Below are 18,286 nucleotides of genomic sequence, written 5' to 3'. Positions count from 1 at the left end.
ATGAGTGGCGTCGAAAAGAAGACGTTATTATGGATAGCTGACCAAACGCGACGTACAGAGCTTACCGCTGTGTGAGGGAGCCAATCAGCGACCAGGAGCTTGTGAAATAGACCAATGAGGTTGAAGGAAACGTTGACTGACAATGATGGACGTTTAGATCAGCGTATAGGCAGTTTAGGACCGTATAACCTTGTATTTCCTTTGGCATTTATGCGGTAGTGAAATGGAGTTTCCGTTTAGCAGAGAATCAGAGATGAGGTGGTGTTATAATGATGGTAAAGAGCGTAAATGAAGACTCGGTACGATTTAGTTTAGTTTAGTTTAGTTTAATTTAATTTAACATACATTCTCTTGCATGCATTCAGATATACTTTAGTTTCCTTTCAAAGAAAAAATTCACGGCATGACAGTAAAAAAACAAAACAATCACCATACAATGTTTTTTGTTTTGTTTACATCGAAATAAAAACAGTAGTCCGTGTCTTAATACACAAAATCACTGGAAATGAGAAGGCCCAAACTAGCGTTTTTTCACAGTTTCCATACTAACTTTGGGGAGATTTTGAGGAATATTATTTTAAACTAGATTTGATTGGAAATGTAATTATTTTAGCTTATTTAAACTAGCCAGTTGCCTCTAGTTTACTCACTGCTGAATTAGGGGGAGGGGCATTCTCATTCTAGGGAGAACTTGATTGGCTACACCTGTGAGTGCAGGATGATGTCATCAATAGTGTTGGTCCGTTTTCTCAGAAGAGAAAGACTGGAAATTTTAAACATGTATATCTGATGAAAGTTTGTGTTGCTAACTGTTAGGAATACAGTAGCATATGGATTAAAAGAAACGAAAATCCAGTTTTGAGACTTGAATGAAAGGTGTTTGATGGAAACCTGTGGGTGCAGATTCCGGGCAGGAATCTTTATTGCATTGTAACACATCCAAACAGTCTATCTGACTGATATATATCTGCTGAAAGTGGTGATAAAGTACAGAGCACATTGACCAAGAAGTGACCTTAGCAAACAGTCTTTTGCTTTGTTCTATGTCTTGAAGAGTCAAAAATGAACACACACACTCTCCCATCCGTGAGTCCATAAGGCGTTCTGCTCCAAATTGTAGGCTACAGCTCCTCATTCACTGAGAGTAATGCTATTTAAACAGATCTCCAATTCATGTAAAGTATGTACTTCGCTGGTGATGGAAAAGTGTGAACTTCTGAGTATATAGTAAGACAGAATGCCATTACTGGGTCATAAATTGTGTTTTAACATCACAGATCTACTGTTTGCTTGTTAGCATTAACATCTAGCCAAATGTATTACCTTAAAATTACTTTTGTTAATATTTAAAATATTCAAAAACTGTTGTGGAAATTTCGGCCTTGCATTCCTTGATACTTTTCTTCATCTGAAAGAGTCGAAAGAGAGCCATTACAAAAGTCATCTTGTAAAGGGTTGGGGAATATTAGCCGAAAAAAACATGCATGAATTCATGCATTGAAGAAAATTTACTGCAAGAAGTATGCATACTATTATAATATTTGACATACTATTTTGCAGGCCTTATTCATGAAACACAAGCACAATCAATTTCTGTGTAAATACATTTTCATAAGTTAACCAATTAAATGTGTTTAATGAATGACACCTTGTGTTTTGGCACTATTTAGGGTGGATGGTTTGGAATTTTAGAATCAGTTAAACTGGAGTTCCGGAATCTTCAGTTGAGAATTCCAGAACTCTCGTCTCATTGAGATGATGATGATTTTGGAACACACAAGGGTTTCAGCATTAAACTGCAGGAGCACAGCTGATAAAACACGTGTTTCTGGAAACAGAGGCACTTTCAGTCGTACTGTGAGTTGAAAAGAAGGAAGTTAGTTTTTTGTCCATTCCCCTAGGGTGTTCAGTAGTGTGTGCACTGGGTTACACACACACACACACACACACACACCCACTAGGGGTGTAACAATATATTTTGTCACAATTTATCGCAATTCAATGAGAAAAAAATTCAAGTTTTCAGAGTTTTGGTGTCAGCACTTCATTAAACTACTATATATAATGTTGAATATAATGTATAATAATGCAATGGAGGAATATTTGTGGGTCCTGATAATGCCGAATGTTTCTGTTACCAGTAAAAAGTGGCCTACATTATTTTAAATATATCTTGTCAGTGAAAGAGTGCAAGTATTTTCAGCTTCAGAATCATGAATATGTTTACTCTGGTGTCTCTATTGTCCTGTGCATTGGGTTTCTAGGACTAAGACTATTCATTTACACCCACAATGTAATATAAAATTTAGCATTTTAATCAACAGTGCATTTATTGTTAACCTTTTACCATATGTCTTGGAGAATCACAATAATATCGTATCGTGAGTTCAGTATCGTGATATGTATTGAATCGTGACATGAGGGTATCATTACACCCCTAACACACACACACACATGCTCACACACACACACACACACACACACACACACACACGTCCATTTTACCGCGTCCAGAGGAACGTACCCTGTAAACCTGAATATCATGGTCCTGTTGAGCAACAACACATGAAGAGCACATCATGAACCTCAGGAATTCAGGACAGCACCTCTTAGATTCTGCATATTTCAGTGTTTTAAAACCAGTTCATCGTTCGTCCTCACATCCGCTGTTTTATTTTTGGTGAACATCACTCCAGTGTTCTTATATACTGTAGTAGGCATAAATAAACTCTGTCTTTGACCTTTCTTGTCCATTGTTCAACAAAAAAAGGTTTAATTGGAGTCTGTTTCTCCGCACACACACATGACCTGACTCTCTCTCTCTCAGGTTCCCACTCCCAGTACTTTCCTCATGTGCTCGTAGACGACATAGGAGATGCTGACGGCCGGGATGACCTTGAGGAAGTTGGGAGCGATGCCTCGGTAGAGTCCCACCACGCCCTCCTGGGCCACGATACTCCTGAACAGGCTCAGCATGGACATCTGAGGAGCGCCTTTCATTGAGGCTGAGAGAAGAACAGAGGAAACAGAGTCTCAGACGCCAAACGTCTTCAGGATCAGGCTTATTTTAGTATCAATAACACATTTCTGATATAGTACGTCAAAATTACGAGAATACAGTCTTCCGTAAAAGTGTTTTTTTTAGTAAAGCAATGCGCTCGTAAAAAAAGAACTTCTACGGAAGATTGTTTTCTCGTAATTTTGACTTTATTCTCAAAATATTACGACTTTATTCTTGTAATGTTTCAACGTCAATCTGGAAATATTTCGACTTTATTCTCGTAATTTTTGATTTTTTTAGGGCTTCTGTAAGAAACGGTGCTTTATTCACAAACGATGTGATATTCGCATATTTAAATTCCCGACTTGTCTGTCTGTGCGTCCGTCCCTCACCCTGGGCCTGCATGCGTGTTCGGATGAGGGCGAGCGGGTAGGACGCCAGCTGTCCACAGGTGCTGGACACCGTCCCACAGCCCACCAGCACCAGGACACCCGGGTCGGGCGAGCCGTCGGTGTGACGCTGCAGCCACGCGTTCTTCAGCGTCTGAGAGAGGAGGACAGCGTGAGGAACAGCCTTTATGAGGGAATTATTCTGAACACACACACACACACACACACACACACACACACACTTACACACACGCACATACACATACACACACATACATACACATACGCATACACCCACAGATACACACAAACAAACACACACACACACACACTTACACTTTCACACACATACACACGCACCTACACACACACACACACCTCGTAGACGGCGAGGTCTATGCCCGCATACGGGATGATGCCCAGTATATTGGGCAGGTATCCTTTGTAAAAGGCCAGAACGCCCTCCTTCACCAGGATCTGCTTGGCACAGTCCGCCGCGCTCGAATACTGCCCTGTTTTACGAAGAGTGAGACGAGTCTTCAGCACCTGCAGATCCACAGAGAGAGAATCGACACCAGAACAATATACTGATCAGGAGGCTTCAGGGAAAATATCCCAATAGTAGAAAATAGAAAATATATCCTCATTTGTCAATCTGGTATAAAAATAAAGAAATTAAAGTTTTGTGTGATGAGTAGGTTTAGGGGTCGGGTTAGTGTGTGTGTGTGTGTGATGAGTAGGTTTAGGGGTCGGGTTAGTGTGTGTGTGTGTGTGTGTGTGTGATGGGTAGGTTTATGGATCGGGTTAGTGTGTGTGTGTGTGTGTGTGTGTGAGAGATGGGTAGGTTTATGGGTCGGGTTAGTGTGTGTGTGTGTGTGTGATGGGTAGGTTAGGTTTACCTCCATTGGGTATATGATAGTTTGAGCTGTAGCTCCAGCCAGTGATCCAGCGACGAATCTCTCCTGAACTTTCAGAGTTCCTACTTCTTTACTGCCTCTCATCAAGCGCTTAATCTACAGACACACACACACACACACAGAAGTGGGCTGAGCTTTGACTGGCCGTTCACACAGCTGAGTGTAGAAGACAGAGCTGTACCTGTTCGTAGGCCAGGAACTTGATGGCCGTCTCGGGTGCGATCTTCAGCACGTTGATGCCGTTTCCCCTCCACAGCGCAGCGAGTCCTCCTTCCTTCACCATCGCCCGGAGCCCGCGCCACACGTTCCCCTTGTCTGAGCTCTGCCCGTGCACCTACACAATCATTCACCTTCAGTTTAGCTTTTAATGCTTCAGTCGAACTAGATAATAACTGAAAAACTGTTGAGTTGCAGTCATATGACCTCCAGGGGTCAGTGTGGTGCTGGATATAATATATTCACACAGGCCTAGGCTTAAAGTCCCCCTGTAGTCAATAATTGTATGCCTTAAAACTCACCAAAATTACATCTTTAAACGTTTTTTCTGTGAAAAAAAACCTTCATATCTCAAAATATCTTGAATGTAACTCGACACCCTTGCCTTATTTAGTATACGCGGTTCAATGAATATGCAGATGAGCCCCGCCTCCACTCATTCACTCAGCTCAGAGATCAACTGGTTGACGATCACACGTTGATCTGATTGGTTACAAGGTAGTTTGTGACGTCAGAAACACCAGCGCTTTCAAACTGTGTTTTTGAGACTGTCTTTGGTTCACTGCAGTTTTAAGGAGGAAATACTCAGCAATGCTGTCGACTTATGAATTAGCACATGGTTTGTCTTAAAGCATATTAAAAACACCACATAGACACATAAACAACATTAGAAGCTGGATTTTCACCACAGGGGGACTTTAAAAGATCGTGATCTTGATTCAAACACCCACATGATCTTATTCCAAAATGACAACGATCGTCCTGTGTCTATTAAACCTTTGACAAAATCACAGTGAATATTCAGATCTGTGTTTGTGCTGCCGCTGAGCCAGAGAGAGCAGCTGTCATGTATTAAACAGTCTTTTCAACCACACAATATCATTATTTTTATGTTACAAATTATATTCATATAAGTTTATAGTTCGGATATAAACACTGATGTCTACAGAAGCGATCGAAATAGAGCAAATCACCTTTTGAAAGTAGCATGGCGCTTCAAATAACGACTGTATCAATTACATCATTACACCAGTAGGTGGCGACAAGTGACTGTTAGAAAATGTAGTTGTCATTCAAGAGATTTGTTCAAAAATGCTGTTTCATCCAGTAATGAAACTAGTGAGTCGTTGAATCATTCATTCAAAGCGATTTTAAAAACTTTTTAAATAGCAATTTTACATTTTGTCATAACATCTAGCAAATTACATGTTATTTTGTTTAGTTGTCTGTTCAGAAAAAAAAATCGTGAATCTCAACTTATCTATAATCGTGCAGCAATACTAGATTGTACTGCGGTAGCTACATTGCTAGCATTTCGAAAGCAAAGTGAATCTCCAAATGGAAATCTGTCATGAAATTTGCATCAAAGATTGCACAGATGTGTTTAATAGCCTGATGTTTTGTCTCACCTGCATAAAGACCTTGAGTCTGTCGAGCGGCGCTGTTCCTGTCCTGGACACTGATCCCGCCACAGCGCCTGCCATCAGCTGCCGCCACACGAACCCTGACTGCTTCTCCTTCTCCGAGAACTCATCCGGGACCGTCAAATGCTCTCCGATATCCAACATCTACCAAACCGCATTCACACAATGGAGTTACAGAAAGATTTTATAAAAAGTTTTATAGTCTCAGATGTGTGCGATTTGCTTCGTACCACCGAGTGTTTCCAAAACTGAGCGATTTCCTCCATGTTGTGCAAAGGGTTGAACAGGAAGTGATCTCGCCACTCCATCCAGTCGATAGTCATGGAACGGTCTTTGTCCATACTGAATGAACACATTTCAGAAGTATCGCATGTCACAGAATCACTTAAAGGCAATTCAAAGCACTTTACATACATGCTAAGCTCAAACACACGCACCTTTGCAGTATTTTGGCAGCCAGTTCCAATGAGACGTCCACGCCGAGACTGTGTAATGACTGCTGGATCTCCTCAGCGTCAATTTCACCTACAAAACACAAACGCTAATAAGTATAGATACTAATATTGATGCAATAGCATAGCTGCTAACGATACTGTGAGGCTAAGCTAACAAGGATGTAAGTGTTAACAGTAATATCACAGCTGATAATACGAGCATGAATGATTCAGAAGCATAGATGATAATGGTAAATTGAGGGTATAGATGCTAACAATGATGCAATAGCACTTACGTCACTGTTAGCATAGCCTCACAGTATCATTAATGACTATGCTATTGCATCATTGTTAGCATTGATACTAATGGTAAATTGAGGGTATAGATGCTAACAATGATGCAATAGCATAACCGTTAATGATACTGTGAGGCTATGCTAACAGTGACGTAAGTGTTAGCAGTAATATCACAGCTGCTAATACGAATATGATATTTTAAAGCTTAAGAATGATTCAAAAGTATAGATGCTAACGGTAAATGTTGGGTATAGATGCTAACAACGATGCAATAGCATAGCTGCTAATGATACTATGAGGTTATGTATAACAGTGATGTAACAGTGCTTAAGGTAATATCATAGCTGGTAATGCTAATTTGACGTTATAGATCCTAAAGTATTGATGCTAATGCTAATATGAGGAAATATATGCTAGCAGTGAGATAAAAATCACAGACGCTAATGCTAATATAAGGTTATAGGTGCTCACAGTGATGTAATGGTATATATTTTAAGACTATTGTGAGGTTATAGATGGAAATATTAATATTTTATCTATAACTTGAACTTAAAAGTAAAATTAGAACATAAAAATTATGTTGCATATTCTAACAGTGTATTAAGGTTACAGACAGATTCTGACCAGTGTTGTTTTTGTTAACTAAAACTATTAAAAATAAAGCTGAAATCAAATCAAATATAAATATTAGATTAAAGAACTTAAAAACTTAACCAAAAAAGTAAAATAAATGTTGCACTGGCAACTTACTGAAATAAAATAGTTGAAGTATTGCTAAAACTGAAATAAAAATCAATTAAAGCTAAATATAAATATTTTTCTTAAAAAGTAATCAAAATGACAAAAGCACACAATAAAATGACTTAAACTAAAATAAAAAAATGAAAAATAAAATATAAAAATAAAAGTTACTTTAAAATATTAATAAATATTATAATAGAATAAAAAATAATGCTAAAATAACAGAGATTCTGCCAGTAATGCGAAGTTGACAGAAACTAACCGTCATTGTTGCGGTCCAAGCTGCGAAACATGAGTTTGAGGCGCTTCTCGTGTGAACGCAGATACTCTGTGAACTCTTCGAAATCCAGCTGACCGTCATGATTGATGTCTCCAGCTCGAACCACCTGCTGAATATATGGGCATAGTACAGAGAGAGAGAGAGAGAGAGAGAGAGAGAGAGAGAGAGAGAGAGAGAGAAACGGGGGGAAAGAGGGATGCCAGGAAACATTAGGAGAGGTGGGATGAGGGGTGCAAATGAAGAAGAAAAGCACATTAAAATTATGCAAAGCCACCAGCCCACCAGCAATCAGAGCTCAGATGGTTAGTTTCTGACATTAACCCTTACACGCACACCTCAGGTCTTTAATGACGTCCTCCTCATTCATTTTTTTAAAGTTAGACATTAACCTTCCTAGTATTCTTCAATCAATTCATTATAAACAACATATCAAGCAAAAAATGTATTAAATTATAAAAGAGTTCCTGTTTTCCCGTTCATTTTGTATAAAAATTGTATAGGGTCGCTAACGACCCGAGGTGTGTAACAGTGTAAGTGTATTTTTTTATGCAGAACAATAAGGCCTCGTCCACACTAACACGCTTTCGTTTGAAAAACGCATCTTTTTCTCTCCGTTTTGGCCATTCACATACACTGAGACACAGAGTTTTTTGCTCTCAGAGGTATTTGATAACGATGACATAAGTTTAGTCATGTGACGCATATTGAACCCATAGACATCTATATGCTTATTTATATGTTTATTTGCTTTTATGAGGGTTTATGTATGTGCAGTAAGAAGAATTTAGCGTTTTCAGACATTTTAGTGTGGAGGAGAAACTTAGAAAACTCTTAAAAACGCTAATGTGGACTGAGAGCGTTTTGAAACTAAAATGCTGTTTCCAAATCTATCCGGATTAATGTAGACAAGGCCTTATGAATCTTTGATGACTAAATAAGTGCAGTGCACTTTTATTCCACAAGGTGGCACTGTCCGAAACACTATGATGAAGTGAAGTTTCACTCATAGTTACTGCAGGCAGAAAACAAAAGAATAGGAAGAATCATCAGCAAAACTTGAAACTGCTCAGTGATTTACAGCAGAGCAAGCACTGAACGCAATCGATCTGGTGAAGAAGCTGCCGGCGATCAATAGTTGATTTTGGAGATGTTGATTTTAAGGACGTTTGAGATTGTGAATATGAGCCAGATGCTGAATGTACTGGGAAATGAGCTCTGACGAGGACAGTGATAATGGTATAAAACATCTGCTCAAACTGAACCCGTCCAAAGCTCCAAAAGATAACAAAATATCCTTTATGTTACTCTTCCGTAATTGTTACTCTAATATCGGGAGAGTTTTATTAATCAGGCGATTTATTATCACGACAGGTAGAGAATGATCCATCTCTGTTAGATATAGATTCATGCATTTAAGGGGTAATCACTGAATCTGAACATAGTTGGCAAATGAAAACAACAAGAGAAAGCCAAGCGCAGAACAGTAGCCTGATAATGAATTCTTAAAGGGATAGTTCACCCAAAACTCATCATTTACTCACCCTCAGTTTCCCAGGAGTAAATACGACTCGTTCATGTCCAATTTTTGATTAGGAAACTTGTATTTACGATAAGTCCAATAGCATCCTAGACAGCAACGTAGTGTCGGCCCAGATCCGGCCCAGATCTGGGCCGACACTATATTTCTGTCTGGGATGTGAAGGCAGCATAAATATTTCTGATGTGATTCTATCCATAATTTCTGTGCTAGAGAGTTGTGGAAATAATCATGCATCTGGCTCTGAACTACAAATTAGAAGAAAAAAAATACAAAAGAAATTACAAACGCATGTTTTTTTCAGGGTGTCGCCCCGTGACATGCAGTTCTCAGCGCAGCATGTCTGAACGAGTTTGACCTGAGCTGTGCAAACTTGAGGATTAGAGAGGCATTTCGCTGCAGGTCTCAGGCTTTTGGGTTTTCAAATCAAGCTCAATTTTATGGTGAGGACACTGTGAACAAACTGACCCACATTGACTAAATAATAAATGAATCAGGATGCACAGGTTACTGTCGCTTTAAATCCACACTGGCACTCATTCCAGTGTTCAAGGCAAAACCAGGCCATTATTCCCACAATCTCTGGTATGTTATAGAGTAAACTGCCCTGTAAGAGAACATCTGCCAGTAATTTCACTCATTTAACTAACTTCGCCTCCTCTGTGGGTAGTAGACGTCTACATAATGTGTGTTGTTGTGTTTATTTATGTGAGCCAGCAGTCACATGGTATTTACTCTCACATGGATCGCCTCCAAGACGCTGACCTTTTGCACACTCTACAGTCAACGTGTGTATTTCTGTGAGCATGCGTGTGAAGTTCAATACTTTCGTCTCAATATACATTCATCCTCATGCATAATGCAAATACATAAACACATGCATTGCACACGTGTCAACTTTAACATCCAAAACCTCAACAAGCACGATATAACACTACAAAATCAAGTAAAAAAAATCAATGACACAAGATGTTCGCAGGCAAACAGATCAATAACCTAATCAATCGTGCTGGACTATAACCTACAGGTTTGGAGTACAGTGTGTTGGTATATAAACAGCATGCCATGGAGAGAGTAGATAACTCAGATTAATTCACCGCCAGTATGTGTGTCTGTTTTGATAACTTCTCATTGTTTTGTGTCCTAGGCCTTGGGTTTGACCTGCTGGCGTTATATCATAGCAAGAAACAGTGATTTGAGCAAATCACTAGACCAAAGTGTGAGCAAAAATAGTGATTGACTTGGCAAACCCCATTATCTTATGCTTAAGATCATGCACCGCGGGTGATGTGGGTAGACGGTTCACACACTAGTGCTGGTGGATTATGTCAGATGGCAGGTGATGCTGATTTAGTGCCAGTGGGTGATGTTGCCCTTCCTCTGTTCCTGCCACTGACCTTGAGATCATTAACTATTAAGCTCATAAACTGGTTCATTAGTGCTGCTCTTATTATCTGCCCTGTTCCTGACCCCGGCCTTGGAAACAAGCTTTGAAGTCTTTCACCATATGAAGCACTGAGAGTTTGAGTATGTGTAAGGGTTAGCCGTATAATGGGTTATACTCTCACTAATGGCTCCAGCACATCTATTTCTAATCTAAGCTTAACATCAGACGCAAGTACACAATGTCCAGTACATGATTCAGGACGCAGCCTTTATCTTTAGACTTGAGCTGGGATGCCCCGCCCACTGTACATTGTGCAATCTCATTGGTCCATCAATGAATATTAAGCATCAAATAGAATCTGATTGGCTGCGATTGTATCGCGTACTGCAGCATTTTCACTTTCAGTATGTAGACAAATTACGCTGAGGATCACGTGACCTGCTGTAGGTGCATGTTATTATCTCCGAATCTGCCATTAAACCATAAACCTGTCTATTCATAGACAGTTAACCTGTTCTATAAATAGGTTACTCTTCCGTTATGTCTGTGTGTGTGTATTGGGTTTCTTTTCTTCCGTACCTCCTCCACGGAGCTCCACGACACCCCGCGGGCGGCGAGCCCGATCCGCAGCTCGTTCACATCGATCCGCCCGTCCTTGTTCAGGTCCAGTTGCTCGAAGAGTTCGGCCCAGAGACGCTCGCGCTCGGGATCGGTACCGCTGTCCTGGCAACGCGCCCTCGTCCACATGATGATGGTGTTATATCCGCACGGTGACGGTCACCCGTGGAAACGCATCGGTCAAAAAGACGGAAGACCTTCGCGTTCAGCGCGCGTCCAAAAAAGGAGCTGTTCGCGAAATTAAACCCCTCGGCGAAACCAGACGGTGTGAACCAGCTGTGTGTGTGTGTGTGTCGCTACGAGAACCAGGAAGCTTTCACAATCATGAATACAGCTCTTCCAAGAAATCCACGCGAAATCCACCTGTTTGTATCCATAAGCACGGCGGTGTTTTAAAGCGAGCTTAAAGTACCGCGCATTAAAACATGATGAACGCACGCGCGCGTGTGTGTGTGTGTCGAGGACTGCAGTGAGTTACTGCTGCCGCAACTCACCGATACAACAGCGGCTTCAGATTACACCCTCAGGAGGGGCTTCCAACAGCATATGGGTGATACAAGCAGATGTGGACAAACTACCCTGAAGAATCAATAGAGAAACAGTGTTAAATCTGGACTAATTATTAAATGCAGCGACTTCTGAGTCAATCACCAATGCAGATACATGACACAGTAGTTGCACGATGAGGTGTTTTGTAGGCTATATATAAATATAAATAAGTACACTTAAGGTTGTCATTATAAATAGTAGGCTACTTTAAATTACATTAAAAAAGAGAAAAAATAAATAAAAAAATACAATTGGCATTTTTCATCAATGTAGCCAAATGTTCTATTTATTAAAACCAAGAATAAATCTCTTTAAGTTTTGAGCATTTTTATATTTATTCCAAAAAATAACTAAAGGCAGTAACAATTTAAACAATATATTTTCATTTGTGACCTGATGTGCATCTGTTCTTTTTAATAGTAAACTTATTTTCGGACCATCAGTCATCAAGCTCGGTAAACAACATGAAGATGCAGGCTACCTTTAATTTCCACAAGCTGATTGCTCACTAAACCCTCTGTCATCATGCTTTCAGGTCCTTTCAAGTTTGATTTTGACATGACAAAGTGGTGATAAGTGCGTTGTTTACTTGCTTTTTAATAAGGCCATCATTTTGTTAATTCAGGCTGACTCGCGAACGCGCACGAAAAAAAGAGGCGGGATTTATCGCACCGATCACATCCAATCACAGCGCGATGGAGACATTGCCTCCTCTTTGCCCCATTCATTCTCAATTACATATTTAAACGTTTTTTCCTTGAATTGAAAATGATTCATGCCTTAAAATAGCTTGAATGTAACTCTACACCCTTGCCTCATTTAGTGTATGCGGTTCTATAAATATGCTAATGAGCCCCGCCTCCACTCACTCACTCAGAGATCCACTCGTTGACGATCACACGTTGATCTGATTGGTTACAAGGTAGTTTGTGACGTCAGAAACACCAGTGTTATTGAGACTGTCTTTGGTTCACTGCAGTTTTAAGGAGAAAATACTCAGCAATGGTGTCGACTTATGAATTTACACATGGTTTGTCTTAAAGCACATTAAAAACTCCACACAGACATATAAACAACATTAAAAGCTGGACTTTCACCACAGGGGGAATTTAAGGTTTAGGAGGAAGTGGGTTTGCATGGTTTCAGAATATGTTTCAGTTAATCCATCAGAAGAACCACAGTGGTGTGAACAGGAGAACAGTCAAGCAAACAATCAAAGTCCCGTTCACACCAATAACGATAACTACATTAGCGTCCACACCAGTGGATATGGCTGTTTATTTTAAGCCTGTGTTCGTCTACCGCTTTAAATATAAAAAATAAAATAAAATCCTTCTGAAAGTGATTCCAACGCTATGATTTGTCCGTGAACTCTGCTGTTCTATAATATTAAGAACAATTTTTAGAACTAACTTTATATCGTTATCTTTATAGTTATCATTGGTGTGAACGGACTTTAAGAGTAGACAAACACATCTAAAATAAAAAAAATAGCTGGGTTTGTGTGGATAGATGGGCCAAACTGGTTGTTTATGATCATAAGCCAGTCTAGATGAGCTAAACTGCTAACCAATTTTTAATCTGGTAGAGAGACCAGAATGATCAGTTTGGTTAGACCTAGTAGACCTCCAGAAAATGTGGCAAAAACCAGTTTGACACCTAGGGTGGATATTTTTCTCAAATATTCTGACAATATTTACTCACCCTAATGTCTGCATATGACTGCCTTTCTTCCATGGAACACAAACAAGAAGCTATTTGTATAAAAGTAAAAAAAAAAAATTAAAAAAAATGAACAGGGACGAATAATATCAAGATTAATTTGTCATTTGATTGATTTATGTGAGGAACAGCCCTTTTGTTTGTTCTCGGTTTTCCAGCAGTGTCTGAAAGAGAAAACGATGCAACATGAGAACAATAATGTTCATTTTAATTGCATTCACTATCACTTCATCTTAAAGCTTCACATACACACTCTGGGGACATCAAGGGCTTATTTTACATCTTGTGAAAAGGGTATTATAACACCCCTTTGAATGCTAATCGAGCTCAACAAATGTCAGTGACTGGAAACAAGCTATTCCATGAATTCATGCTAGGATCAGCACACAGATAACACACTGCACACCTGTTCCTTCAGTCGCCTTTCCCGACACAAATACAGGTGACACACACACACAGGTACACACTCTCTGAACAGGGCCGCTGTCAGCTGCTGTTCACACTAACTGTATGAACGTCAACACGAAGCAGTCATTGTGTTGTGTTCTCGCCCGACAGCTGTGCGTGCTGTTTTATAATCGCAGGATCAGATGAATGTCTCTATATAAGAGCAGGACGCAGGCGCTGGAGACGTTTGATCGTGTCTTCGAGGTCGGTTCTCAGGTCGAGCGATGTGTAAGGGGTTGTCCGCCATCCCCTCCTCATGCCTGGAGAAGTGAGTATCCGTGCTTGTGGAAACACAGGTTTTACTGCAGCATGAAATTGTTCATGGGTGTGAACTGAAAGTGTCTTGATGTTTCAGGGCGAAGGGCATGAGGGTCAAGCTGTCCCACCTGGCCGAAAAACAGGACTGGGTTTACAAACACAGGTAACACAACTGCACTGCTCTCATGGGTTCAGGACAAGTTAAGCTCAATCAACTGCATTTGTGGAATAATGTTGATGATGAAAAATGTCCACATTCACTCATTTTCTCTACAAAACAATCTTGACGTAAGGCCCGTTCACACTAATAACGATAACGTTTTATTATAAGCTTGTAATTAGGGTCTGTAAACTTTAAAAATACCATTTCAATAATAAAGCCCACAAGATGTAAACAATATGTGTGTTAACATTATTTCAGAGTAAACAACATTGCGTACTAACCTGTATAGATTTATAAAGGCAACAACTTCTTTAAAGGCCTTAAACTTCTGGTGCAGTTGGGTAATTTTTGACGGAAAATTTTACCGTTTTTCCATCGGAATTGTACAAAACTTGGTAAAGGTTTTGGCACTTTCTATGTGAACACACACCGAATATGATTCGAAAAGGTTAAATGGTCCTGAAAAGAATAGTTACGCTTGCACTGTTCGCAGTCAAAAAATGTTTTTCGAGTTTCATCTAGTGGAAACGTTTGGTACTGCACCCGAACAAAATCTTACTGAAAGCAAATATTTTTGAGATATCAACCTCAAATTTGGAACACAACTTGTTTGGCTTTGACTTTTTCAGCTCTTAAGAATAAAACATACTTTGGAAAATATATCATATAAAAATTTAAAGTAGCCTAGTATTTTTCTACGATTTACGACAGTTCAAGTTGGTTTTCAGGTCTACTTAATGAATGGATTAAATATCATTTATAAATTATAGTTTATAACTATAAACTATAATTTATAGGCCTTATAAATATGATTTAGTACCATAAAATCCAATTAAAAATACAAAATATTACATAAAAAAAACATCGAAATAAAATATACGGTAGTAGGCTACATTCATTTCACTGAGGAAAAAAATCGTTAATTGTTAACCGCCACACGAGGATCCAGACCGACCGTTAAACATGGCGACTGAGAACTTTGACGCTGAAATAGCTATTATTTACAACAGACTATTTAATGTTAAGTAAATAAAAATGTAGGCTATGATTCACGTTTCTGATTTTAAAACAATTAACATCAAGCGCCTCACCAATTAGGCTACTTTCTTTGTAAGAAAACGAGGTGCGCGTCGAGGTCATTTTTGTGGTATAGGCTAATAAAATACTATCGATTGAGGTTAACTACATTTTCAATGAATAAATTACAGTATTAATTTAAGACATAAAGAAGCTCAACAAAGTATATTTTTTCTTCAGAGTGAATGAGGAAAAGCTGCCTCAGGACTTGGAGTCTCTGCTCAACAGCAAACGTGAGATGGCAAACAGTAGAAGCTAAACTCTCACTTCTGTGTTTAAAGCTGAAACTCGGCTTCATCAGTGTGTTGTTAACCTTTCCTCGGCCTCTCGGTCTCTCAGTGGGCGTCCAGGCCTTCCGCTGGTTCCTGCGCTCGGAGTTCAGCGAGGAGAACCTGGAGTTCTGGCTGGCGTGCGAGGAATACAAGAACTCATCCGGGTCCAAACTGGCGGGAAAAGCCCAGAGCATCTACAACCAGTTCATCAACCCTGAAGCTCCTCGCGAGGTGAGAGACGAAACCCCCGAATCAAGGGGAAAAAACAAGTCAATTATTTAAATTAAATGTTTTAATTTTAAGCAAATAAGTAAAAATAGCAATGGTGTTAATTTTTTTTTTTTTTTGTTTAGAGTGTGTGCTGGTGTATATGTGTGTGCTGTATATTTGACAGCACTAATATTAGTGTGTGTGTGCGTATATATATATATATATATACAGTACAGGCCAAAAGTTTGTACACATTACTATTTTTAATGTTTTTGAAAGAAGTTTCTTCTGCTCATCAAGCCTGCATTTATTTGATCAAAAATACAGAAAAAAATCTAATATTGTGATATATTATTACAATTTAAAATAATTGGTTTTCAATTTATTATACTTTAAATTATCATTTATTTCGGTGATGCAAAGCTGAATTTTCAGGATCATTACTCAAGTCTATCAAATGATCCTTTAGAAATCATTCTAATATGATGATTCATTATCAATATGATAATGTCATTATCATATTCATTATCAAGATTCATTATGATTCATATGACAATATCATTATCATTATCAAGATTCATTATGCTCATCGTTCTGCTGCTTAATATTTTTTCATAACCTGTGATACTTTTTTTATCATACTTTGATGAATAAAAAAAAAGAAAAAAGAAAAGAAAAAAAAAAGAAGCAAATGTTTTCAAGATAGAAATCTTTTATAACAACAATACACTACTGGTCAGTAATTTGGGGTCAGTAATTTTTTTCTTTATTTTTTTTAAATAAATCAATAATTTTATTCAGCAAGGATGTGTTAAATTGATAAAAAGTGATAATAAAGAAGATTTATATTAAAAAATATATTTTTTTATTTTGAATAAATGCAGTTCTTTTTAACCTTTTATTCATCAAATATATTAGGCAGCAGAACTGTTTCCAACACTCATAATAAATCAGAATATTAGAATGATTTCTAAAGGATCATGTGATTGACTGGATGTCACATGTGACACTGAAGACTTGAGTAATGATGCTGAAAATTCAGCTTTGATCACCGAAATAAATGATAATTTAAAGTATAATAAATTGAAAACCAATTATTTTAAATTGTAATAATATATCACAATATTAGATTTTTTTCTGTATTTTTGATCAAATAAATGCAGGCTTGATGAGCAGAAGAAACTTCTTTCAAAAACATTAAAAATAGTAATGTGTCCAAACTTTTGGCCTGTACTGTATATATATATATAATTTATTTTTTTAATCAACAATAAAGTGTATTCATTAACATGGTAACTCTTTACAATAAGGTTTAATAGTTAAATTCCTTATTTAACATGAACTAAGAATGAACAATACTTCTACAGTATTTATTAATCTTAGTTAATATTAATTTCAACATTTACTAATACATTATTCAAATCAAAAGTTGTGTTTGTTGACACAATGCACTGCGAACAAACATGAACGAGGAAGAGCTGAATTTTTATTAACTAACATTAACAAATTTAATAAGATTAATAAATACTGTAACAAATGTATTGCTCATTGTTAGTTCATTTTAGTAAATACATAAACTAATGAACCTTATTTTTAAGTGTCACCATTAATTTTTTTATTTACTTATTTATTCAAATGTAGATAACATAATATGTATATGTATTACATATAACATGTACAATAATTTTATTTAAATCTGTATAATGATGCATTTATTTAAATAGTTTTACTTAAAATGTATATTTTTGCATAGCAAGAGAATTTGCCGAGAAATGTGTAACTGTAAAACATTACACTGCAAAACATCTTTATGGTCCTGAAAATAGGCTTGGTTTAATTTTTCTGAAGTGAACGATGAGCCAGACATGTTCTCGACTCTCAGCTGACGGTGAATGTTCCTCAGGTGAATCTGGACAGCGAGACGCGTGAGGGGTTGACGGGGCTGATGCAGGAGCCCACGCCGGACACGTTTGAGGAGGCTCAGCATCGCATCTTCTCCCTGATGGCCAAAGACTCGTTCCCACGCTTCCAGCGCTCCCTCAGAGTCCTGTGAACCCTCGGCTCAGGCTTTAGCTAAACTGCTGTCTGTCTGTAGAGATGCTGAGCCTCGCTCAGGTAGGGCGTAGTTTAGTAGGACATCAACTCTTCAGCCATGTTAAAACCTGTGTAATCGCTCACTGTGCCTTTGTATGTTTAATCCTGGTGATTTAATAAAGTAACTTGCATCAAAATGTGAGTGGTGTGCAATTAAAGCAAGCTGTCAATCACACTGAGAGCCAATCAGTGGCGAGAAAATAAAGCAGGGAGGAAAACCTTCAGGGATTTTACACTCACAGACTAATTAAGT

General features: G+C 38.4%; 2 protein-coding genes across 6 annotated transcripts; one reads left to right on the top strand and one right to left on the bottom strand.

Annotated features, from left to right (window-relative positions):
* Positions 1-313: 313 nt before the first annotated feature.
* On the bottom strand, positions 314-11,760 carry slc25a23a (solute carrier family 25 member 23a). Of its 5 annotated transcripts, none has more exons than XM_079848476.1 (12): positions 11,203-11,760; positions 7,682-7,805; positions 6,385-6,472; positions 6,178-6,289; positions 5,933-6,091; positions 4,489-4,641; positions 4,290-4,403; positions 3,769-3,936; positions 3,394-3,544; positions 2,845-3,005; positions 2,525-2,548; positions 314-1,408 (listed from the first exon to the last, which is right to left on the bottom strand). In XM_079848476.1, exons 1-12 carry the CDS (start codon positions 11,368-11,370, stop codon positions 1,340-1,342), a joined length of 1,491 nt encoding a protein of 496 aa, XP_079704602.1. In that variant the 5' UTR covers positions 11,371-11,760; the 3' UTR covers positions 314-1,339. The 5 variants fall into 5 exon arrangements, with proteins under 5 accessions (XP_079704602.1, XP_079704601.1, XP_079704603.1 ...); XM_079848475.1 differs by having other exon boundaries at positions 7,682-7,808; positions 11,203-11,744; XM_079848477.1 differs by having other exon boundaries at positions 1,270-1,408; positions 2,525-2,550; positions 2,851-3,005; positions 7,682-7,808; positions 11,203-11,744.
* Positions 11,761-14,153: 2,393 nt separating this feature from the next.
* Positions 14,154-18,247, top strand: LOC307146159 (regulator of G-protein signaling 4). Its single transcript, XM_079850028.1, has 5 exons — positions 14,154-14,227; positions 14,315-14,380; positions 15,638-15,690; positions 15,797-15,960; positions 17,843-18,247. The coding sequence occupies exons 1-5, from the start codon at positions 14,184-14,186 to the stop codon at positions 17,990-17,992; spliced, it is 477 nt and encodes a 158-aa protein (XP_079706154.1). The 5' UTR covers positions 14,154-14,183; the 3' UTR covers positions 17,993-18,247.
* Positions 18,248-18,286: the final 39 nt, after the last annotated feature.

This window comes from Squalius cephalus, assembly GCF_949319135.1.
Source record: "Squalius cephalus genome assembly, chromosome: 2".
NCBI classification, from domain to species: domain Eukaryota; kingdom Metazoa; phylum Chordata; class Actinopteri; order Cypriniformes; family Leuciscidae; genus Squalius; species Squalius cephalus.
The sequence above is the reverse complement of the archived record's forward strand: the minus strand, read 5'-3'. Positions and strand labels throughout refer to the sequence as shown.

What these genes read in the sequence shown, in the direction of transcription:
- LOC307146159 (XM_079850028.1), top strand. Translation starts at nt 14,184, where the DNA reads ATGTGTAAGGGGTTGTCCGCCATCCCCTCCTCATGCCTGGAGAA. An exon ending in GACTGGGTTTACAAACACAG is followed by an intron (nt 14,381 to 15,637) that starts GTAACACAACTG and finishes TTTTTTCTTCAG; the next exon opens with AGTGAATGAGGAAAAGCTGC. An exon ending in ACCCTGAAGCTCCTCGCGAG is followed by an intron (nt 15,961 to 17,842) that starts GTGAGAGACGAA and finishes AATGTTCCTCAG; the next exon opens with GTGAATCTGGACAGCGAGAC.
- slc25a23a (XM_079848473.1), bottom strand. Translation starts at nt 11,370, where the DNA reads ATGTGGACGAGGGCGCGTTGCCAGGACAGCGGTACCGATCCCGAGCGC. An exon ending in CTTGGACCGCAACAATGACG is followed by an intron (nt 6,473 to 7,681) that starts GTTAGTTTCTGT and finishes TGTGTTTTGTAG; the next exon opens with GTGAAATTGACGCTGAGGAG. An exon ending in ATGTCGTCTACGAGCACATG is followed by an intron (nt 2,551 to 2,850) that starts AGGAAAGTACTG and finishes TTGTTGCTCAAC; the next exon opens with AGGACCATGATATTCAGGTT.